At 44.3% G+C, this 25,054-nt stretch overlaps 1 protein-coding gene across 1 annotated transcript in view; it reads left to right on the plus strand.

Moving 5' to 3' along the window:
- Positions 1-4,147: 4,147 nt before the first annotated feature.
- ZFYVE20 (zinc finger, FYVE domain containing 20) overlaps positions 4,148-25,054 on the plus strand; it is a 33,131-nt gene continuing 12,224 nt past the window's right edge. Inside the window, exons 1-7 of the mRNA XM_006868672.1 lie at positions 4,148-4,295; positions 9,319-9,456; positions 13,301-13,401; positions 14,422-14,467; positions 14,585-14,746; positions 16,954-17,195; positions 18,671-18,741. Coding sequence (XP_006868734.1) covers positions 4,148-4,295; positions 9,319-9,456; positions 13,301-13,401; positions 14,422-14,467; positions 14,585-14,746; positions 16,954-17,195; positions 18,671-18,741 — 908 coding nt within the window. The remainder of the gene's footprint in view (positions 4,296-9,318; positions 9,457-13,300; positions 13,402-14,421; positions 14,468-14,584; positions 14,747-16,953; positions 17,196-18,670; positions 18,742-25,054) is intronic.

Raw genomic sequence — 25,054 nt, forward strand, 5'->3', positions numbered from 1 at the left:
GTACAGGGTCGCGCTATGAGTCGGAACCGACTCCACGGCACATAACCAATTAGCCAACCAACCAATATACCATTGAGTCCATTCCAAACCTAATAGACAGAGGATCAGTACCCCTTACTGTTCCCAGTTCTGTCAATCCTTAAGGAAGCAGACAACCTCATCTTTCTCCTCAAGAGTTGCTAGTGGCTTGAACCACTGAGCTTGAGGTAGCAGTACAACATTGAACCCAGGGTGACACCAGCGCTCTTCGAAGAACCACACCAAAACCAATCCCAAATCCTCTGTCATCAAGTACATTTCGACTCATAGCAATCCTATAGGACACAAGTAGAACTGCTTCCTAGGATTTCCAAGACTACATCTTTAAGTGAGCAAGCAGCGTCATCTTTACTCCTTTAGGTTAGCAGCCCAACGCGTAACCCACTAAGCCACCATGACTCATTGCAAACCAATATAAGACTCGGTGTTTTCAACTATGTTAAGAGGGAAGAGAACGGCGGCTCACTGTAATGCAATGGGCCATCTTTACCCCGGACTTCAAAAGATCGTGGCCTACGTAGCTTGGCGCCTGCGCAAAATCCGTCATCCTGCCCTCGAGAACTCGGCGCTCTACGGGCATCTACTAGTCTGCTTTCCGCTTTGGGAGCCGCCGCCGCAGCCGCGCCTGCCGAACACCGATCAAATGATGGCAATGGCGGCCGCAGTAATGTGAACGACTGCGGAGGCCCAGATCCCCGGCCGGAGACCTGAGAATCGGAGAGGCCTGCGCACCCGTGGAACCCCAACAGAAGCCAGGTCGAACCTGAAGAGCGGGCTGTGCGAGTGCAGGATCTGTGCGATTGTGCTGGGTGTGACTTGAGTGGTGGGAGATGCGGCTTTCGAATTGTGCGTTTCGGTGTCTGTGCTGTGGTGATTGGCCTCTGTGTGGGTGATGCGGGGCGTGCACAGTTGTATTTAGTTCCGCGGCTGAGAAGTGGGTGGTTGTCACCGGAACGAGGCATTTGTCATGTTTGAGTTGTGTCTGTGCGGGGTGTGGAGTTGTCATGTGTGTGTTCCGTGGGTCTTTCCTATGGTTTGTGTTTATGGACGCGTTGAGATTCGTGGGTCAGTGTGCTGCGCGCCTCAGTCCGTCGTGTCTGCGGCTGCGGGCTGTGTCATCTGTGAGGCTTGTCGCAGCCGAACGACGGACAGTTGCAGGGTGCATAAGACTCTTTTTATTTCGTATGTTATTTGGGGTTGTGGAGTTTGCATCTGTGTTGAGTTGTGGTTTGGGGGTGCAGTTTGGTGGTGTGTGTCTGCTTCTCTGATTTTAGGGTTCGTGCACTTACAGTGTTTCTACTTGGTGTGTGCCTGGCTTGTGCTAACTAACCCTTGGGGGTGTGATGGTGGGAACAAGCGTAGTCTCTGCCCTCAGAGCTTACAGTCAGCTGTGGTTCAGCATTTTACACATGTAAATGTGATGATAAATTGAAATCAGTGTTATGGAGGGGAAATTCAGGGTGCTGTCAAGATGAGAGCATGCCTACAGTCAAAGAAGGCTTCCTTGAGGGAAGAGAGTTTGGGTGGAGATGTGAAGGGTGTGTGTTGTAGGGGGGAAGCCTGTTTGATTGGTGGTAATTATGGGTGAGTACCAGGGAAGGACTGCCAAAAGAACCAATAAATCTGTTTTGGAAGAAGTGCAGCCAGAGTGCTCCTTGGAGGCCAGGATGGCTAAACTTCGTCTCTCCTACTTTGGACATATTGTCCGGAGGAAACAATCGTTGGAGAAGGATGTCATGCTGGGTAGGGTGGAGGGTCAGAGAAAAAGAGGAAGACCCCCAACGAGATGGATCAGCCAGGTGGCATCATTGATGGACTCAGGTGTGGCAGCGGTAGTGAGGTTGGCCCAGGATCGAACATTGTTTCGTTCTGCTGTGCATGGGGTCGCTATGAGTTGGTTCCGACTCGATGGCACCTGACAACAACAACAACAACCAGGGAAGGAGCTATGGTAGCGTAGTGGTTACGAATCGGGCTGTGAACAGCAAGGTCAGCAGTTCCAAGCTACCAGCGGTTCCGTGGGAGAAAGATGAGGCATTCTGCTCCCGTAAAGATTTACAGCCTCGGAAACCCTGTGTAGGGTCGCTATGAGTCGGAACCGACTCCACGGCGCTTAACAACAACAACAACAACCTGGGAAGGAAAACGCTCTGGTAGCATAGTGGTTACGAATCGGGCTGCAAACCTTAAGTAAGGTCAGCGGTTCGAAACTACCAGCCGCTTAGCGGGAGAAAGATGAGGCTTTCTACTCCCGTAAAGATTTACACCCTCGGAAACCCTGTACAGAGTCGCTATGGGTCGGAACCGACTCGACGGCACTTAACAACAACAATGGGAAGAAGAAAAGAGCTGTCAGAATTAGGATGGCAGATGAACAGCTGGCTGGGAGGGATCAAATCAGACTGTGGGTTACTGTTTCTGTGACCGCGGCTGGGAATTGCATGTATGTGTTCATTAAGCTTGTTGTGGGTTCATAGTGACCTTTGCACTGCAGAATGAAATGCTGTATGGACCTAGGCCACCCCTTCATTAGTTGTGGATCAGACTACTGAGATCCCTTAGGTTTTCATTGGCTTGTTTTTTGGAATCAGGCCAGGCCTTTCTTCCTAGTCTGTCTTAAGGAGCTCCTGGGGAAGCTGTTCAGCATCATAATATACAAGGCTCCTTTGACAGATCTGAAGGAATCAAACCCCAGAACTCTTATTTCTTAAGAAAATCTGGAACCTGCGGTCTCCAACTGGTTATTTTCTAGGGCACTCTTCTGTTTTGGAGTCCTGGTGTGGTGCTGTGGTTAATCCCTAAAATCAGTCCTGGTGTGGTTAATGCGACAGACTGCAAAGCCGTTTGAACTGCAAGGTTGGAGGTTCAAGCTCACCAGCTTCTCCTCAGAAACCCTACACACGGTCGCTATGGGTCGGAATCGACTCGATGGCACTTCCAACAGCAACAACTTTAGCTTTGGTGATCAAGTGGTCCGTTTTCAATGGCTCTTTGAACAAGTCCATTAAGGGTCACTTACTGCACCAAACTCTAGACAGTGTTTTGTGGTTAAAGGTTCCTGAAAATTTTCTGTGCTTTTCTGGAATGGTTTTGTTTGGATTCTGCTTTTGGCTGGGAGCCTTTCTAAGGTGACCTTGGAAGTGATTTTGCCATGACCCAGCAAGCCAGAAAATGTAACTGATTAAATTCTTTTTATTTTTGAAGCAATGAGAACATTAGGCTTGCTACTCACCTGCCACTTGCTGGTTTATAAAATCTAATAAGCACATTGGTGAGAAAGTTCTCTATAAATATAAAACCCAGGTTTTGTAATGCACCATAAACTGAGGTTGGATTTTTAAATTATTATTGGTTTAGTTTCCTGTTTGTTTTTTAGGGTAGGCTCTATGTCTTTTTCATCTTTGCATTCATGGCACAAATGCTTTGCAAGTGGCAGAAACTCAATATATGCAGTTTAATAAATGATTAAGTTTTATTGTTGTTGTTAAGTGCCGTTGAGTCGGTTCTGACTATAGTGACCCTGTATAGGGTTTCCGAGGAGCAACTGATGAGCTTGAACCACCAAGCTTGCAGTTCAAACTGACCTTGCAGTCCAGCGCATTAAACCACACCACACCAGAAATTTCCTCAGTGGCCACAAAGGCATGCGTATTATGAAGTTGTACCATTTGGCATAAAATTCAAGAATTGCCATGGTATTCTGTTTGTCTTTGAAGTTGAGTTTTCCTCTCTTATCTTCAAGAATCTCTCTTCCCATTTCACTGACTTTCTGGTCTCCAGTGGCGTTCTCAAATTTTAGAAGTCTTTGTGTCTTGGTCTAGGACTTAAGAAACTAGTTTGCTTTCTTAAACTTGCACTGGACCCTTGTTGAACTGTAGAAAGAACAGAGAATTTCCACTTACTGCAAATTTGCCTGAATTGGTTTTTCCCCTTTCTTATTTGTTTTCTCAGGATCTTACTACTCCCAAGAGGAAACCTCGTCCAGACCATAATGTCACTTCCCCATCACCACTGTGCTGTTCGGTTAACCTAACCTGGCCCCTGGTGGAGGAGTCATGCTGAGTCTTGGCATGAGGCCACTGCCTTGTGTAGATTGAGAGGGATTGCCATGGCTGCCTTGGACGACCCGGGGGAAGTGAGGGAGGGCTTCCTCTGCCCGCTGTGCCGCAAGGACCTACAGTCTTTCTATCAGCTTCAGTCACATTATGAGGAAGAGCACTCCAGGGAAGAGCGTGATGTCAAAGGACACATTAAAAGTAAGGAGTGCATGGGAGAGTTTTCCACTACAATATGATGATAATTCATATAATACTTTGTTGTTGTTGTGTGCCGTGGAGTCGGGCCCGACTCATAGCAACCCTGTCTAAGGTTTCTGAGGAATGGCTGATGAGTTTGAACCACTGACTTTCCAGTTCAAACCGACCTTGTGGTTGTGTGCTTATCCTATGGTATTATACCAGGACTCCAATAATAGTAGAAAATACATATCTAGTGCTTTTCATATGCTGGGCATTATTCAGAGACCTTCCCATGTATTCATCTCACTATGTTGTTAAGTGGTGTCCTGATGTGGCATTGGACTGCTAACTTCAAGGTGGGTGCTTCAAACCCATCAGCCACTCCTCGGAAACCCTATACAGGGTTGATATGAGTCAGAACTAACTCAGCGCTTAACAACAATAACAATAATATTAAGTGCCATCAAGTTGGTTCCAGTTAGCAGTCCAGGGCGTATCCTACAGCCCCACACCAGGACTCTAATAATCTTCACTGTGGATCTCTGATTATGAGCTGCTTTTCACTGAGGAGGGTACCAGACAAGGAGAGATTAGGTAGTTTGCCTAAAGTCACACAGTAAGAGTATTCACTGCACCCTGCTGTGCCTTGCTAGACTGTTTGATTTCTCTAACCCCCACCCTAGGAGGGCTTGGGAGTGGAAGTGGAGACACATTATGAACCCATTAACCTGTCACAAATTCAAGGCTTCCTGTCACCCTTCCTTCCCCAACTAGACTTTGCCTTCTACAGCCCAGGAAAAAAGAGATTATAGTTGAGCAGAGAGAAACGGTTCAACTAGTTAAAACTTGGCTTTTGAGCTTCTAGAGACTCAGCTCTTGGAAAGTTGAAGGTAACATTGTTTCCTTTGAAAAAGATGACTTTTTTAGAGCAGTTTTCGATTTATAGAACATTTTTGCAGAAAGTACAGGGAGTTCCAATATACTCCCTCCCCTCTTGCACACTGTAAGAAATGTGTTTCAAAGGTAATTTTGGCTATACGCAGTGTTGATCATATATCCTGAACTTTAGATTCTTAGTCCCATGTAAAATGCTGCCCCTCTGGAATCACTGTCCTAGTCTTTGAGCGAACGTGTTTCTTATAGCTGTCAGTATTTCTGAAGCTGATGAGAAGCTCCAGGCACGTTTCATCATTGGGTGGGAGACTTTGGCCTTGGAACATGTGAGTCACATGCACCCTGTAGTCAAACATTTGTCCGTAGAGTTCCACTCCATGTGTCACTTCTCAATTCAGACAGAAAGTACGGCTGAAGGCATGAAAAACTATCACTCCATCCACAAACATGACCAGGTCAAACGTTCTTAAAATGCTGAGGACTGTGATGGATGAGCTGGCTTCTGATACGAAAGCTGGAGTGAAGTCCTAGCTGTTAGTCACTCTTCCCTCTGCCCCCCTCCTCCCTAATAGTGTTGTGCTTTCTAGTTTCCAGAGCTCTGTCACGTACATTATTGCTTCATTTGACTCCTCCAAGAACACTGCTCTTGGCTTAGAGATGACAAGTGAAGCTTATTGCATTAAAGTCAGGCGCCGCTTTCTTCCCCCTCATACAGTTGAAAGCACTGAGTCTTATATTGTTTTGAAAGGCGTCATGGTGGCTTATAGTCCAAGGAATTGGCAGCACTAGACCTGGAACCCAGGTCTGTGTCATCTTCAAATTCAGTGCTGCTCGTCCACGTGGCACCACTGATAGTGTGAGGCCCATAATCCAATCCCAGCATTCACTGCTATGTGGGAGGGGTTGAGGAGCCAGTGACTAGTTACCTAGCTGATGGGCCTCCGTGACTCGTATTGAGCTCCCAGTCTTGGTGTCGGCTGCACTGAGTCATGTACCGATGACACCAGTAGGTAGAGGCTACAGACTGTCCTCAGAGGGAACTAGGTAAGACCATTTAAGGAATTGTTCAGTGCTGTCGAGTCAGTTCTGACTCATAGCAATCCTTTATAGGGTTTCTGAGGAGCAGCTGGTGGGTTTGAACCACTGAACTTGTGGTTCTCAGTTCTGTTCAGAAAGAATAGAATAGGCTGCTAATATAAAAGTTGGCTGTTAGTACCCACCCAGCAGCACCACAGAAGAAAGGTCTGGCTGTTTGCTTCTGTAAAGATCACAGCCAAGAAAGCCTTGTTGTGTTGTGTTAAGTGCTGTTAAGTTGATTCCCACTGATAGTGAGCATATAGGGTTTTTGAGGAGCAGTTGGTGAGTTCGAACCATCGGTCTGTGTTTCAAACCAACTTTGTAGTCCAGTGTTTACCTCACAGTGCCACCCTATGGAGCATTTTATTCTGTAACATGGGGTTACCAAGGCAGTGGGCTTGGTTTGGTTTGGGGTCTAGTGGAAAGAATACTGGTTTTGGAGTAAGTCAAATCTATGGTGAAGTACCAGCTCTTTCCTTTAGTAGCGGTGTGACTTTGGAAAAAGGATTTACTCTTGCTTAATACTGTTAGTCGTTTTTAAAGCAGAAATGTGGTATAGTTGGAAAGACATGAAATGAAATTTTGATTTTGAGAAAAAAAACATGAAAGCAGAAGAGTTTTTTGGTTTTTTCTTTCTCTCTTCGTCTTTACCTCGGAAGGGTTGAACTCAGCATTTCTTTTGTATCATCCTTTAGTTAGGAAGTGCTTCTTGCTTATGTCACAGTTTTCTGTGTCTCAGAATAAAAGCTGACATCAAAGATTTTTGCAAAGTTCTACAAAACTAGATCACCTCATCATTTGGTCTCACAATTCTTAGAAGTTTTATGACCTTGCTGGTTTTAAGCAAGTGAAATGAACTAAGATTTTTGTCAGGTTTTGGAAACTAGTGTCCTGTCAGTGAGTTTGAGCCCCACCCCTGGTTCAGCTTCAGTTTAGAACATTTGCAGTGGAAGAAAGTGGTTGAAAATTAACTGTGGCTTTTGCTGTGTAAGTGTTTTTCAAAATACATGGGATTGTTCTTAATTGGCCCCTTCTCAAGGGCGACGCCCATGTAAGGAAGGTTGCCAGGCCGTTTTCCTATGCCGCCTAACTGGTTAAATGGCATAGACTGCTTGTTTAATTCAGCACAGTTTAGTCATATGCAAAAATGAATTGGTGTTTGCTAACTTTAATTTCCTGTCTGCTGGACCTTTTGTCAGGCGACTTCCTCTCTCTGTTATTGAAAGAGCTTCCTTCAGTTCTGGTAGCCAGATCCCATCTAGTTGACTCCAACGCATCACAACCCCAGGTGTGTCAGAGTAGAGCTGTGCTCCATAGGGTTTCCATGGCTCAGGTTTTGGAAGCAAGATAACCAGGTCTTTCTTTTGAGGTGCTGCTGGGTAATCTCAAACCTCTTGCCTTTTGATAATCAGCCAAGTGCTTAACCATTTGCACCACTCAGGGACTCCTCAATTCTAGTTGTTGTTGTTGTTAAGTGCTGTTGAGATAATTCCGACCCATAGCAACGATGTACAGGGTTTCCAAGGAGCAGCTGGTGAGCTTGAAGCACCGACCTAACAGTTCAAAGGACTTGTAGTCTGACGCATTAGGCCACAGTGTCAGTTCTGGTAGGCTTTATTTTTTCCAGATGTTGGATAAAGCCGTCCTCACCATCTTTGAGTGACTGGTAATCAGGGGGTTTGCTTTGTTAGCTCTTCTGTCTAACAGAGCTACGCCAGCAGTATTACCAGTTTTGCTTCCTGCCAGCTAGCCCCTCCGTATCTGCATTTACCGAGACTTTTGAAAAACGGGCTGGGGGTTAGGGCCTTTAATGTTAAAAAGTGATAGCATTTCAGAGTCATGGTAACTCAGTGAAGTGTCGATTTATTAAAATGTAAAAGAAATGATGTCATTTTGTACGTAATTTACTGTATTAGATTCTAGTCACCTAAGATTTAATAAAATTCATGAATCAGCAGCTTAGAACTGAGAAAATTTTTTGGATGAATCCTTAACTGAAATCACACCCACTGCCATCAAGTAAATTCTTGCTCATAGGGACCCTATATAGGGCTTCTGAAATGAAAGCTTTAGAGGAGTAGACAGCCCCATCTTTCTACCATGCAGCAGCTAGTGAGTGTGAACCATCACAGCACCAACCACCAACCACAGCACCAACAGGGCTTCTTATGAGTCCCTTGAGTAAATAAATTAGTATTGTAGAATGTGATGTTTTAAAAACTTTGTTTTAATTGAGGTATAACTGGTATCGTCGTGGTTACGAATCGGACTGCTAATCTCACGGTCAGCAGTTCAAAACTACCAGCTGTTCTGCGGGAGAAAGGTGAGGCTTTCTGGTCCCTTTAAGATTTACAACCTCAGAAACCCTGTGTAGGGTCGCTATGAGTCAGAACCGACTCCATGGCACATAACAACAACAACATAGTTTACACATAAGTGCAAATTTGCAATTCAATGTAACTTTTGACAAATGTATACATTTGTCTAACTTCCACTTCAGCTGTGATTGTTGTTGGGTGCCTTTGAGTTGTTTCTGATGCATAGCGACCCATGTGCCAAAGTACAGCCGCCTCATCAGGTTTTCTTTGTAATCTTTATGAAAGCAGATCCCCAGGTCTTTCCCCGCTGGGAGCCTCTGGGTGAGTTTGAACTGCAACCTCTTGGTTACCAATAGAGCTCTTAACTGGTGTGCTACTAGGACCCCTTACCACCACCTCAATTAAGACATAGGAAAAAATACTTCCATCACTGTTGTTCTTTCATCAAATTTGATTTTAACACTTGTCTTTAATTGGGCTGTTCAATTTGGCACTGAACAGTGATTTAGCCTGTGTATTGGCTACATTAACTTACTGCTAATACTGCCTAACGAGTTATTCTTGTGTGGTATTTGTAATACTGTATTTGCGTACTTACTGTTGCATTTTTGGGTGCATCCAAACTTTTCTTCAGCAGTTTTAAAAACAGCATAATATTTTTCATCAACTTTTTTTTTCTGAGATTTCCCTTTGACTCTTTACTGGGAGTTCTTCCTGGGTTCATTTGTGTCATTTGTTCCATTTTTCCCAAGGTTTTGTCCAGAAGGCTAAGAAAGCAAAGAACAGGTTGTTGAAACGAGAAGATGATCGATCTGAATCAGCGACTCAAGGTTATGAGTCCTTCAACTATGGGGGTGTTGATCCTTACATGTGGGAACCGCAGGAACTTGGTAAGAACATTCACTCACTCATTCAGTAAATGTTTATTGAACATCTACTATGATCTGGGTGCTGTTTTTAGAGTTGGCTGAAGTGGTGGTGTTGTTGTTAAGTTCCATCAAGTCAGTTCCAACTCGTTGCAACCGTCAATAGGGTTTCCGAGGAGTGACGTGCATTCCAACCTCCGACCTTGCAGTTCAAACCAACCTTGCAGTCTAGTTCTTATCCTATAGCACTACACCTGAACACTAAAATCGTCTCTGCTTTTCTTGGACTTCCTGTCCCAGTGAGGGAGAAATGGCAGGGAAGGAACTGAGCACCTGCTTTGCGTCTGGCGCTGCCTGCAACGCGTGGCCTCTTACTTCTCCCTGCACGCCAAGTGCACCTTCCCAGGGACAAGCAGAATGCACCCAGGTTTCTGTCACCAACCCCACTGCTGGCATGTCCCCTCTTGTACAAGGTGCTAGCCTGCCTAATGAGAACCACTGGTTTGTACACCTCACTGTTTTGAAGGACATAATTATGACATCAACCACTTACTTTCAAAATCATCATCCTTTTGGGATGATGAAAAATATTCTAAGCTTAATTGTGGTGGTGGTGGTTGCACAACTCTGAAGATACTGAAAACTGCTGAATTCTGTACTTTAAATGCTGAATGAACTATGTGTGTATTATATCAATGAAACTGTTATAAAGCAGACCCTCCCCACTGAGGCGGCAGGCTGGCTCATCTGCATACCCGTTAGCTGTGGGATGATAACAGTCATTACTATAATAAACAGTTTTCTGTCTATGAAATGGATCGATAATGATTTCTTCTATATGCACAGTGCTGGTCCTACCTTCCAATTCAGTTTCTTGTTTATCTATCACATAAGCCTTGTGAGGTAGAATGGATAAGGATGCTCATTCCCATTTATAGGTGAGGAAACTGAGGCTCTAAGAAGAGACGTTATATTTACCTAGGGTCATCTGCCATGTCCTAATAGTGCCACTTGCAAGGTATCTTTCTGGGTAAGAAAAGTCCTAGAACTGTGCTGCCCAACATGGTAGCCACTAGCCATAAGTGGCTATTTAAGTTTCAGTGAATTAAAATGAATTAAAAACCGGTTCTCAACAATAGTAGCCTTATTTCCGGTGCTCAGTATAATGTGTGGTTGTGGTTGTTTACCATCAAGGTGATTTTGAGTCATATGACAGAGTATAACTGCTCCATAGGGCTTTTTATTTTTATGTTTTCATATAGAGTTTCCTAGGCTGTAATTGGAGTCCTGGTGCGGCGCTGTGGGTTAATTAATGCGCTGAACTGCAAAGTTGGTTTGAACTGCAAGGTCGGCGGTTCAAGTTCACCAGTTGCTCCTAAGAAACCCTATATAGGGTCGTTATGTGTCAAAACCAATTTGATGGCACTTAAAAACAACAGCACATCTTTATAGGGGCAGATCAGCAGGCCTTTTTTCCCTCAGGGTAAAAAAGTTGGCTTAACACTGTTAACCATTCAATGAACAGCCAAGTTCTCAACGATTACACCTCTAGTGGTTACCACACTGGACAGTGGGAGTACTTTTGCCATTGCAGAAAGTTATAGTGGACAGACAGCACTGTCCTAAAATAAAGTATGATACCAAAGAAAATGGCTTAAAAATTAATATTGTACATAGGTAATTATGAGTCACGTATAAAGCCAGTTATAAAATGAAGGAGACATTTCCAGCTTGTGAATTCTTGTTTTAGGATTGCTAGTATCAGATTTAGGAATGCTGTGGCTGCATATGACTAGTACTGGACTCGGGAGAAAGATGAGGTTTTCTGCTCCCATAAAGATTTACAACCTCAGAAACCCTATACAGGCTCGCTATGAGTCGGAACTGACTCCACAGCATACCAACAACAACAACCACGTCACATTATCAGGGTAATTTTGGTGAACTTGCTTCAGAAGTTTCAGCAGCAAACGGAACTCACGTTTTGTAGAAGGCTAGACAAGTAGCAAATTTGGAAGTTAATATTTAAGGTCACCCTAAGAGTTCTAAATGACAGTTTCATGAAAGGTTACAGGGTCACTGTGAGTCGGAACTAACTCGACGGCACTTTAACCACAACAACATAGGGAAGAAAGGCATGGATAGTTAAAGTGTATGTTATTGGATAGGCTTGCTGAAGAGTTGCTGGTGGGTTTGAACCACTGACCTTATAGTTAGTAGTCCAGTGCTTATCCTTCAGAGCCACACCAAAATGTGGTTGTTGTTGCTAAGTGCCATCGAGTCGGTTCCAACTCAGAGCAACCCTGTATAGGGTTTCCAAGGAGTGGCTGGTGAGTTTGAGTCAACAGCCTCATGGTTCAGACTGACCTTGTGGTCTAGTGCTTATCCTACAGCGCCACACCATAGCATGTGACAAATTCCAGATATGGCATGATACATAAGTAAGTAGGCATTCATTGGAAGGAGAAAACGAGCTAAGTGTTGGGAGGGTCCGGGGCAGGGTTGGATTATGGAAGATAGGAAATTAAATAGGGGATATTTCATGTACACTGAGACAGCAAGCTACTTGGTTCCATTTGTGTTGGCTGCTGGATGGGGAAAGGTATCAGTTTGAGTAGCTCCCCCAAAGGCACTTGTTACCATTTATATTTTTAGGGTCATTTTGAAGGATTGCTTTTATTCTGATGAAAAAGTATCGTTAGAAAGTAGGAAAGGAACTAAAAAAAGAAAAATAATCACCCATAAGGTTAGATCGTCCTTTTTAACAAACATTCACATACTAGGCAGTGTTCTAAGGCATTTAGAAATTTCCATTGACTTAATCCTCATTAACAGCCCTGGGAAGTAGGTACTATTGTTATCACTGTTTTATTGTGAGTATTCTTATGTTGCAGAGAGTTTAGGTTTTTTTGTCCAAGGTTACAGAGTGTGTGGTAGAAGCTAGCTCCAGGATCTAAGCTCTTATTGTTGTTGTTGTTAAGTGTTGTCGAGTTGATTCCAAGTCATAGCATCCCTGTATAGGATATCTGAGGAGCAGCTGGTGTGTTTGAACTGTTGACTTTGTGGTTCAAACTGATCTTGCGGTCCAATGCTTACTACAGTGCTACAGCACCACACCAGGACACTACTCTGAGGTCCCTCTTACTGTCTTTTTGTGTTTTGTGGCTGCCAAGGTAACCACAATTAATATTTTAGAAAATCCCCTTCCATTTGCTTTCCTCAATGACATTGGGTGGTGTAGAAGTCCAAAGTCAGAGTGACTCTAAGGGTCCTTCCTGGAATATTTCAGTTTCTGTTGTTGTTGTTATGTGCCAGTTGAGCTGTTCTAGCCCATAACAACCCTGTATAGGGTTTCCAAGGAGCAGCTGGGAGCTTGAACCACCGACCTTGCAGTTCAGACGACTTTGCAGTCTCACGCATTAGCCCACAGCACCACACCAGGACTCTCCGTTTCTGTTAGCTGCCAATAACCCTTGGCAGATCTGTCTGTCCCATAGTCTGTCTTCCACTTCCTCCTGTGTTTTGCTGTGTCTCTTGTGCTCTTTTTTCTTTTTTTAAGTTTTTTGTGTGAACTGAGTGATAGTTTACATGGGAGAACATCAACTTCAGGCCATCCTATCGTATTTTGTTTCATTGCAATGATTACAATCTCCTCCATGCATCATCATTCAATAGTATTTGCTTCTAGTCTCTCATTTCTGTGTTTTTTTTTTTTTTTTTGCTTTCCTAGTTTTTGAATTTTTATAGTAAGACTGCAAACTTCTAGAATTCCTTCTTGCTTCTGAAATTCATTAAAGATAAGCACCAAGATTCGAGGGGCTCAGTCAGACATTACAAGTTATTTACATCCCACCTTCCTTCCTTCCAGGTGCTATGAGAAGCCATCTTTCTGATTTCAAAAAACATCGAGCTGCCAGAATTGACCACTATGTTGTCGAAGTCAACAAATTAATAATCAGGTTAGAGAAGGTAAATTTTCTTGTTTCAAAACATTTTTTTTCTGCACATATAAATTTTCTGTGGTGAAAAAAATAACATTTCTATAACCTGTATTGTGGTGGTGGTGGTGGTTGTGTGCCGTGGAGTCAGTTCCCACACATAGCGACCCTGCACAGGGTTTCCGAGGCTGTACATCTTTATAGGAGCAGAAAGCCTCATCTTTTTCCCGCGGAATGGCTGGTAGTTTCGAACCTTGTGGTTGGTAGCCCAATTTGTAACCACTACACTACCAGAGCTCCTCATAACCTGTGTTAGCTGTATATATATCTTCTGTGCTGGCAGAGAAAGGCCGTACTTGGAGAGTACAGAGGATGCAATAGACTTTTCAAACCTGGACGGTTTCACTTTTTGCCCCAGGCAGGCTTCCCTTTTCCTACGGTGGAGCCTACTGCTAGGAAACCTCTCTGCCTTCAGGCTCCTTTCTCATGGGTGTGTCCCAGGCATGATCACTTCATGGGGGCTACAGTGTACGATCTCATTTGATGGCAGATAGTGAGGAAACTGGTGAATGGGTCGGGGGTGAGGGGGAACTAGCTAAACCCAGCATGCAATGGGACTGTCTGATAGGGCCTTCATGAGAGAGAGCATGACTGACCCTAGAAACGCTGCTTGTAGTGGATAGCCTGTGTTGTGTGGTAGACCTTTAAACGACCGGGGAGACAGTTCTTATGTCCTTCGTAGGGCAGGAAACCATGCCCAGGAGGAGGTAGAAAATCGGGGGTTCCTCATTGCTTTAGTAGCCGTTGCCTCAACCAAGTGGTTCCTGGTTATTGCTTATGTGGTAACTGACACTAAAGAGATAGGAAGCGAGTGACCTTCAAATGAAGGCCCATCTGTCCCACGTGTCCTGGCTACTGTGACTTGTGGGGTTTGGGGATGGCAGGTGAGACTTAGAAATGCAGATCTGCTCGTTCCCGTGTGATGCCTCCTGCCTGTGAAAGTGTGCACATCCCCTGATTGACCCCACTGGCTCTCTTTTCTCTTTGTCAGCTCACTGCTTTTGACAGAACGAATGCTGAATCGGCTAAGATTCGAGGTAACTCTACAACTTGGTTCACATTCATTCTATTCTGTATCTTACTTCTGACCACATCTCTTTTCTAAAATGGCCTGTTTGTCTGCTTGTTTGGTTTTTGGCTTGTTTTCCCCAAAGCCATAGAAAAGTCAGTGGTGCCTTGGGTCAACGACCAGGATGTCCCTTTCTGTCCTGACTGTGGAAACAAATTCAGCATCCGTAACCGCCGCCACCACTGCCGCCTCTGCGGGTCTATTATGTGCAAGAAGTGCATGGAGCTCATCAGCCTTCCCTTGGCAAGTAGGTTAGGGGGGCGGCCCATGGGAAGGGGTCACCTTTTGGGATAAGCCTGCTTGTTAATAACCACTGTGACTGTGGGACCTTTTATTTTAAATGATCTTCACTGCTGATTGCACAAAGCTCCTATAGGCTCTGTGCTGGGACCAAGGATACAATGATCTTTAGTAGAGTTCAGCAGACCTTTTCTGTGGTCAGATAGTAAATATCTGGCATTATGACCATATGGACTCCTGGTGTGGCGCTGTAGCCTAAGTATCGACTGCTAACCACAAAGTCAATGGCTCGAACCCACCATCTACTCCTTGGAAACCCTACACAGGGTTGCTTTGAGTTGGAACCAATTCAGCGGCACTTAACAACAACAGAAAGTGGCACTGTAAGGATCCCTGGTTGTTGTTAAGTGCCATAGAGCTAGTTCCGACCTACAGCGACCTGTATAGGGTTTCCAAGGAGTGACTGGTGAGCTTAAACCGCTTGTGATTCAAACTGACTTTGCAGTCTTGCGCATTAACCCAAAGCGCCACATCAGTCTCCAAGAAGCCCAGGTAGTGTAGTGGATTACAAGCGGGGCTGCTAACCACGAGGTCAGCAGTGTGAGTCCACCAGTTGCTCTGTGGAAGAAAGATGAGGCTTTCTGCTCCTGTAAAGACTTACAGCCTTGGAAACCCTACGCAGGGTGGCTCTGAGTTAGAGTCGACTTGATGTTATACCACCAGTACAATTAGCGAAGTGTGTCAGGCATCAGGAGACGCTCATTAGCTTGGCTGGATGGCAGGAGGAGACTGTAGGAGAGGGACTTGAAAAGTAGGAAGTAGGCTGGGCCCTCCCTTTGGATAAAAGTCACTCACAGCTGCCTGCTGTATAGGACAGGCTGCAGTGTCAGAGTATGAGACCAAGTGCTGTGGAGGCTAGGGGGAGAGTGGGCATGTGGAAGCCACGTTCTGGGGAGCCGTGAAAGATAAGTAGGATTGCAAGAGAATGGGCAGAGGGGAAGTAGAGGCATGGGATTTGGATACTCAGAAGTTAGTACATGTCAGAGTGTGGAGTGTGCATGTAGGAATTGTAGGAATAAGACTACTAAGATGAGGGGGAACTAAGTGGTCCTGAATGTTGAATCTCAGCTGGTTAAAAGTTGCTAAAGATCATCTCATCACCTTCTGGGACATCTGGGGTAGGTTTAAATGTTGGAGAGACCCCAGGACTCTGCATGCTGTTGGCTACTGGATGTTACATGAGGGCATAAGCAGAGACTTCCTTTGGCCCTCACACCCACAAGGCCCATTTTACCCTAATAGTTTACCATTGTCTCATGTGAAACATGATAAGTTATGTTTTTGTAGCATGTGTTTTCTTCCCTTGGGCTTATTAGCCAGCATTTAATGCGCAGCTGCTGTGGAGTGAGTGGCCTTGCTGGGTATGTGAGGGGTGCAGCTCGAAATAAGACAGCTTCTATTCAGAAAGCCTAACCAGAAAAATATACACGAAAATTGCACACAGAAAAATGTATGCATAGAAAAATGTATACATAGACAAATTCTCATAAAGAGATAGAGTAATGGTTAAGGTTTGGGTTAGAGTTAGGGTGAGCATTTGGCTTAGGATTCAGACTCTATTTCGAGTTAGAGTTTATTGCTTTATAATGTGATAAAAGAATTTTCTGTGTGTATTTTTCCATGGGAATGCTTTTCTTGTGCACACTTAATGACAGTGGGTTTTTTTCTGTGTGCAGTTTTCCTGTGGGCTTTCTTTGTGTGTGTTTCCCCCCTGGTTCCTTGGTCATCTCTAGGGTGTGTACATAACTGTACACAGCAGGTCCGTGGGAAGTGCCCAAGGCTGGGACTGTGCTAGGAGCTGATGGGAATGGGAAAGGGGGAGCGTCCTGGGAATGGAGGGTGCCTGTGGAGGGGAGCATCAAGGGGGAAGCTGTGGTTGTGTCTGAGACACAGGGAAAGCAGAGGAAGGTGGTATGTGGTGAAGTCTTGATGACAGACCACCCTGGACTGTTGGGACCTTCCCTGGATGGCAGCAAGAGGTTGTGTCAACAGAGTCTGACCCCAGGAAGGCAGGGGCGTAGGCACTTGTCCGTAGGAGGAACCTGGGCTGTTGGTCCCCAAAATCCAGCACCCGTGGATAGGTATGCGTCCTGAGAGATGGGATTCTTGGATGCTGGGGGGTCACTGCCACCTGTCCTATGTTGTGGTTTACAGACAAGCTTACCAGTGCCAGCAAGGACTCCCTGAGCACCCTCAGCAGCCCCAGCCAGTCCCCCAACAGCGTCCATGGCTCCCGCCGCGGCAGCATCAACAGCGTGAGCAGCGTGAGCTCGGTGCTGGAGGAGAAGGAGGACGATCGTATCCGCTGCTGCATGCACTGCAAGGACACCCTGCTCAAGAGGGAGCAGCAGATTGACGAGCGGGAGCACAGCCCCGACATTGTGAGGCTGTACGAGGTGAGGCCCCGGCCCCTCATCGCGTGCGTGCCTGCACAGAGAATTCAGGGAAGTGGCTGCCCACAGAGCCGTCTAGGGCATCTTGTAGCTAACCCATGTCCTCACCCTTCTTTGCAAGAGGGTAGACCAGGGCAACGGATGCAGTAGTGGTTGCCGTACGCTGTGGATGGGCTTTATAGGCGATGTTGGCCAGAAATAGACTAAATTTAGGAGTCTCAGGTTTTATGAGATTAGGAAACGGCCTGCTAGCATTTCCCCTTTTACACTGTTCAAATGCCTTAGCTTTGTTACCACAGACAATCCCAGTGCACCCTTAGCAGATGTACACTTTAAAAGGAACATACCCACATTAGAGAACTTTCCATCTTTGTGGAGTACACAAGCCTCATCTTTCTCCTTCAGAGCAGCTGGTGGGTTTGAACTGCAGACCCAGAATCACTGTTCTTGTTGTGAAGTGTCATCGAGTCGGTTCCAAGTCATAGCAACCCTGCATAGGGTTTCTGAGGAGCAGCTGGTGGGTTTGAACTGCAACCTTGCAGTCGAGTGCTCATCCTACAGCGCCACACCAGGGTTCCATGAAGGGGACATAGTGTCATGTGAAGAGCAATGAGCTTTAGAGTCAAGATACATGGGAGTGAGGCAGGGCTTGGCCTCCTGGTGGGCAGGTAAGACCTGTAGATGGAGTAGAATTAACCAAATGGGTGAGGCAGGGAGGCATAGGAGATTAAGAGAAAGAGAGCAGTCTAGGCAATTCCAAAACCCACTCCTCTACAGGGCCAGTGTATACTTTTGTCTGATGACAACTTAATGGTCACTGTTAACAGTTTTGTATAATGGCTGTGTTTTTTGAATCACTGTGAAAACTCCCAAGGCACTAGGATGAAACCCTCTGCTCAGCTACAATGTAGCTATTATCTGCCCTTTGTGTAGCGCTCATGACTAAGGTCTTTTTTTCATCAATACCCAATATATTTTTTGCTTCCTTCTTTTTGAGGTTGTTGTTATTAACTGCTTTTGAGTCAGTTGTGACTCACAGCGACCTTGTGTAGCGTTTCCAAGAAGCAGCTCGAGGAAAGGCCTGTAAATGCCTTGTGCTGGTGTTTTGCAGTTTCCTGGCACCATCTGGCTGAGAGAGAATGTAACAAGGAATTCCTCTTCTTTGCCGTGATGACTCACTGACTTGTATCTTGGAATGCCTTGTTCCTCTCAGGACATCTGGCCAAAGCCCCACCTTCTCTTTCCCAACAGCAGGGTTTTCTCCTTATAGTTTTGTCAATCAGGAAATCAGTGATAACTTCTAAAAACTGTACTCTGCAACTTTTTTTTTTTTACCATGTTTTAGAAAGATGTTTGTAAGAAAACATGTGCCATTTCTACCTCTTATACCTGTACAGTTTAGTGATGTTGGGTTCCTTATGCTGTGCACCTATCACCTATCACTCTGAATTTCCAAGCCTCCTCTTGTTTATTTTTAGAAATTACGACTTTGCATGGAGAAAGTGGACCAGAAAGCTCCTGAATACATCAAGATGGCCGCATCACTCAAGTAAGCCCTTCTCTCTTTCCCTAATCCAGTGGTGTATCTTTTGTTTTGGTTTTAAACTGTTTATTATGAATTGAGTGAAGGTCTACAGAGCACATTACCAGTTTTACATTGAACAGATTGCATACTTCATTTCATTTCAGTTATCCCACATCCTCCATGGGATTCTTACTTCCCTTCTTCCTTCTTTCCCAACCTTCTGAATTTTGTCCTTAGGTAAATGCTGCCCTTTTGATCTTGAATGGTTGACCAGTCTATGGTGTGCGTACCTCACTAGTGTTGTTGTCCCCTGATATACTATCAACTGCTTGGCTGAACAGTAAAGCCACGAGGCTGAGTTCAATTCCGGACCTGCAGGTTAACCAAACGCCATAATCTTGGGTTCCTTCAATCTCTTTCTCCCTCTCTGTTCAGGACCTTTTAATGTGATCCCACTCAGAGCAGTTGGTAGTGGTAGCTGGGCACCATCTAGTTAGTCTGGTCTCAGAGTCATGGAGACTGATGTTCACGTGCTTCAGTAGTCCATTGGATGAAGAGATTCCAAGCTTCTTCAGATTTCATCAGTCTTCTTTCTTCTGCACATGGTGAAACCAACAGTTGTGCCTTAGATGGCCACTCCTGAGCTTTTAACATCCTAGATGCTACTCACCTAAGTAGGATGTAGAACATTGTTTTTGTGGACTGTTTATGCCAGTTGACCATGGTGTCCCCCAAGAGTATGGTCCTGAGCTCCCAGGCTCAGAAACTCATTCCCTCAAGGTGTTTGGTAATATCTATGAAGTTTTCATCATTTCCTCCTCTGTATATTCCCAAGTGGTGACATTTTAGACCAGTTCTGAAATGAAAATCTAACTCAGGCTATGCTTTTCTTCTGTGGCCAATTCAAGAGAACCTTCTCAACGTATGTACTTCTGTGAGGCCACATTACAATCACTTGAGCTTTGCTAAAATATGTCCCCATAGGTGACCTGCAGCTATGCTGAGTGAGCATGTTCGGAGTGGGCCTTGGATGACTGGCACCACTGCTGGGGGCAGCATCATGTTCTTGCCTGGGCTAAGGAGCTACCAGGACTAAAAACAGACCAGAACCCAGAGGTCAGATCTAGCCTACTACATGTTATTCTAAAAGCAAAAAAGACCAAACTCATATACCATAAAATTATCCCTGTTACGGTGACCAATTCGTGGATATTTAGTTCATTTGCAGAGCTGTGCAACCACCACCTGTATCTAGTTCCCAGTATATTCATCTCCCAAAAGTAAGCCTTATACTTGTTAAGCAGCCGCCCCCCAATTCACTCCTTTCCCGAGTTCTGGCAACCAGCTGTCTATTGTCTGTCTCTATGGATTTACCTATTCAGGACATTCCCTATCAATGGAGTCATGTAACTTGTGGTCTGTTGTGACTGTAATATGATGTTTTCAGTGCTGTCTGTTGTAACATGGGTCAGTATGTCACAACTTATTATGGCCAAATAATATTCCATTGTATGTACGGACCACACTTTGTGTATCCATTCTTCAGTTAATAGACATCAGGGTCATTCCACTTTGGAGTATTATAATGCTGTAGTGAATATTTTTATACAAGTTTTTATATGGGCATGTGTTTTCATTTCTCTTGGGTATATTCCCAGGGGTAGAATTGCTGGGTCGTGTGGTAGTTTTGGGGTCCTGGTGTGGCGCTGTAGGATAAGCACTGGGCTGCAAGGTCAGTTTGAACAGTAAGGTGGGTGGTTTAAACTAACCAAGCACTCCTCGGAAGGCCTAAACAGGGTGAGTCAGAGCGGACTTGATGGCACTTAACAGCACCCACAACAATGGTGGTTCTGTGTCTGACTTTCTGAGGAATTGCCAGGCTGTTTATCATTATACATGACTGTGCCATCTTATAGCCCCACCCACCAGCAGAGTAGGACCGCTCCAGTTTCTCCACAGCCTCTGCAACAATTGTTATTGCCTCCTGATGTTAGAAGTGAGATGTCATTGGAACATAGCCGGGCCTGTTTGTTTGCTACTGTGTGTGACTGCTTTTGTGTGACAACAGCAGAGTTGTGAGTTATGACACATACTGTTTGTCCTGCAAAACAGGAACTGTTGTCTGACTCTTTACAGGAAAGATTTACTGACCATTTCTCCTGAAGGCTAGGGTTGTGTAAGCTAGGATTTGGGGTGCTACTACTATTAGAACCAGATTCCAATAGTTTTTACCCAGTATACAGGGGAGAAAAAATACTTATGGTTTCCATTGTTCTCAATTTGAAAGTATTCTGCCTTTGTCTTAAGCCTGTATTGCCAACCTACCACCTTTGTAGTGATGCATGTAGAATTAGATGTGCTTGTTTAGAATGAAACTGTATTTTTATTTGGATATTTACTGTGGCAATATTTTATAATGTTCCTAAAGACACAGAGTATAAGTTTGGCTTTTCTTTCGTGATATAAAGTGGCACAACAATGAACATCAGTGTGCATATATCTGGTCTAGTCTCTTCTATTAGATCCCTAGGGTATATAGACAGGAGTGGGATTGCTGGGTAAGATAGCTTTATTTCTAGTTTTCTGAGGAAATGCATAGTGGTTTTACTATTTTACAGTTCCATCAGCAGTAGATTAGGGTTCCATCTTGCCACATCTACACCAGAAAATGAGACTGTGAGGTTGGCGCAGGACTGGACAGTGTTTCGTTCTATTTGCCTAGGGTTGCTATGAGTTGATACCTACTCTATGGCACCTAACAACAACAACCAACTTCTTTAGTGTGAAATTGATCAAATGTAATCAAGATGCATTGACAGTTATTGATGATAGGAATGCAAAACTTGGAACCAAAGAGAAATGATCTGTAGCTGGAAAATATGGCCTTGGTGATAGAAATGATACTGGAGATAGCATGAGAGTATATTGCAAGACTGATTCACCAGATGGCATACACAGGAATCAAATTGACGACATCTGTGGGAAGAGGTAGTGGAAAGTTCCATCTCATCAGCCAGAGCAAGGCCAGGGGCTGATTCTGGAACAAACCACCAACTGTTCATATGAACATTCAGTCTGAAGCTGAAGAAAAAATTTTAAATTCCAAAAGAGCCAAAATATGACCTTGAATATATTCTACCTGAATTAAGAGACCCTCTCAAGAACAGATTTGATGCATTAGACACTAGTAACTGAAGACCAGAAGAGTTGTGGGATGACATCAAGAACATCATACATTTGAAAGACAGGGAAACAAGAAAAGACCAAAGTGGATGTCAGAAAAGACTCTGAAACTTACTCTTGAGCGTATAGAAGCTAAAGTGAATCGAAGAAATGAGGGAGTCGGGAGTCTAAGAGCTGAACAGAAAATTTCTAAGGGGAGTTTAAGAAGACAATGTAAAGCATTATAATAAAATATGCAAAGATCTGGAGTTAGAAAAGCAAAAGGGAAAAAAACATGCTCAGCACTTCACTTTTCAAACTGAAAGAAAACATAAGCCTCAGCTTGCAATATTGAAGGATTCTATGAGCAAAATATTGAATGGCACCGGAAACATCAAAAGATGCCTGGTGTATAAGGAGTCATGTACCAAAAAGAATTGGTCAACATTTGACTGTTTCAGCAGGCAGCATATGATCAAGAACTGTATGTATCAAAGGAAGACATCCAAGCAGTACTGAGAGCATTGGTGAATAACACGTTTCCAGGAATTGGCGGAATGCAAATTGAATGTTTCAAAAAACTCATGCAGCACTGGAGGTGCTGGCTTGTCTAATATGACAAGAAATTTGAAAGACAGCTAGCTGGCCAACCGATTGGAAGCAATTCATGTTTGTGCCTATTCCAAAGAAAGGTGACCCAACGGAATCTGGAAATAATCATACAATATCTTTTTTTTTTTTTTTAATTATTTCAATGTTTTATTGTGAATTATGTGATAGTTTACGTGGGAGAACTTTAGCTTTACATTCATCCTATTGTATATCATTTCATTGCCATGGTTACAGTCCCCTCCATGCATTAACAACCAACCAAAGGGTATACCCTGCAAGCCTGCCTTCCTGGTCGTCAGCACACAACCCTTCTCCCTCTCTGTGTCTAAAGTCCCCAGCTGCTCAATCTCTCCACATCATCATCTCTGCCTCCATCTCTGGCAAAACTGCTTCTCTGAGTAGGGTTCTGTTCTCCACTCTTCTCCCTTAATGATTCCAGGGACCTCTGCTTCTAGACTGCAAAGTTAATCACTCCCCTTCTTTTGTCATAAAATGTCTACTTTTATATTTCCAGCCCTTAAAATCAATCCTGATAACAATTATTCACTATTGTATCGCAAGAGAGCTAACCCATCTCCTTTCATCAGCCCTGCCCAGACAGACTGGATACAACTCAGTGGAGATTCTACCTTCCTCCACGCCCTCTGGATCTAGGTTCCCTCTTGAAAGCTTGTAAGCCAGTCACTTCTTGCCTTTGTAATCCCCTTCCCCCAGACAATATCTTTAATATATCACATGCAAGTAAAATTTTGCTAAAGATAATGTTAAAACAATTGCAATAATACTTTGACAGCAGGCGGTCAAAAATTCAAGCCGGGTTCTGGTACGGCAGGATAGCCAGGGAAGTAAGGTAAGGACGGGCTCCAGGGAAAAATGAGTGGGATCTCACAAAGGAAACGTTCATATACCAGTCCCACGGCTTTTAAACTATCATAAAGTTTCCTGAACTCACATTTTTGAGAAATCGCGCTAATAAGGATAAAGAAAGACGCGTATTTTGGGACTCTTGCCTGCGGGTCCATGGGTCACTCCTGCGACTGCAGAGTTTAGAGGGTGGGGCCAGGGCCAGCATGTTCGGAAAGCAGCGTCTCCTGCGGGGGGGAAGGGCAACAGGCAACCTAGCTTCCCCCCGCCCTGGCTTGATATCCCAATAAAAATCAGCCGGGTGCAGCTCACCCATACACGGAGAGTGTGAGAAAGTCATCCATCATCCCCCATTTGTCTCTGCATCTAAGTCCCCTGCCCCCACTCTTAGCTAGCAGCGGGGATACTCCAGTGGCTGTTCTGACGGGACAGGACACAGAAAAAGTTAACCAAAGCCACATATCTGCTCCAATGTGGTCATTTCTGTCTATGCGTTTATATTACTTCTACTTTTAGTCCTTTTGATTACACATCCCTCCTGGAGGTGGGAACTTATCCTCCCTACATCCCATAAGAAGCAGCAGCAATCGTGGCCATATAGCCAAGCTACAACATAATACTCCACCACTTAGACAAGACCCAACAACATGTGCTATGCATTACAGACAAAAAGGGAAGCCCATCTCCTGATCATATTATTATTATTATTATTAATAAAACAATAACCATGACCAATAAGAAACAATCAACTTTATCGAAGCATGTCCAAAATCAGAAGAGGGGAGCTGACGCAAATGAACTGGAGACAGACAAAGGCTTTATAGAGGAGGAGGAGGAGTGGGTTTTGGATATGCCTGAGAGGGAATTCAGAAGAATGATATGGAAACAAATTCAAATAATCCGAAAAGGGGTCGAGGAAAATATGAAGTAAAAAAAATTATCCAGGAACAGTCAAATAGGATTGACACAGCATTGGAAACAATTCAAAACCTGCAAAAAGATGCCCAGGTGATCAATAATTAGATATCAGAAATAGACAATAGCCTGAAAGGGGAAAGGAACAGACTAGAAGAGACGAAAGCCAGAACTAGCGAGCTGGAAGACAAATCTCTCAATACTGCCAAGGTAGAAGAGCAAGCAGCTAAAAGGATAAAACAATCTGAAGAGAGTCTAAGATTTCATGCTGGATAACATGAAGAGGAATAATGTAAGAATTATTGGCATTCCGGAACAAGAAAAAACAGAGAAATCCACAGAAGAGATCATTGAAGAGCTTCAGGAAGAAAATTTCCTTAACATCTTGAAAGACGAGAAGATAAACATTCAAGAAGCCCAGTGTACTCCAGGAAGGATAGATCCCAAAAGAAAATCTCCAAGACATATAATAATCAAGCTTTCAAAAATCAAAGACAAGGAAAGAATATTAAAAGCAGCTAAGGAGCTCTGGTAGCGTAGTGGTTACGAATCGGGCTGCGAATCTTAAGGTCAGCAGTTCGAAACTACCAGCTGCTCCGCGGGAGAAAGATGAGGCTTTCTACTCCCGTAAGGATTTACACCCTCGGAAACCCTGTACAGGGTCGCTATGGGTCGGAACCGACTCGAAGGCACTTAACAACAACAACAACAAGGGAGAAGAGAAATATAACATATAAAGGCAAGCAAATAAGATTAAGCTCTAACTATTCAGAACAAACCATGC

Source organism: Chrysochloris asiatica, unplaced genomic scaffold (assembly GCF_000296735.1).
Source record: "Chrysochloris asiatica unplaced genomic scaffold, ChrAsi1.0 scaffold00121, whole genome shotgun sequence".
NCBI lineage: Eukaryota > Metazoa > Chordata > Mammalia > Afrosoricida > Chrysochloridae > Chrysochloris > Chrysochloris asiatica.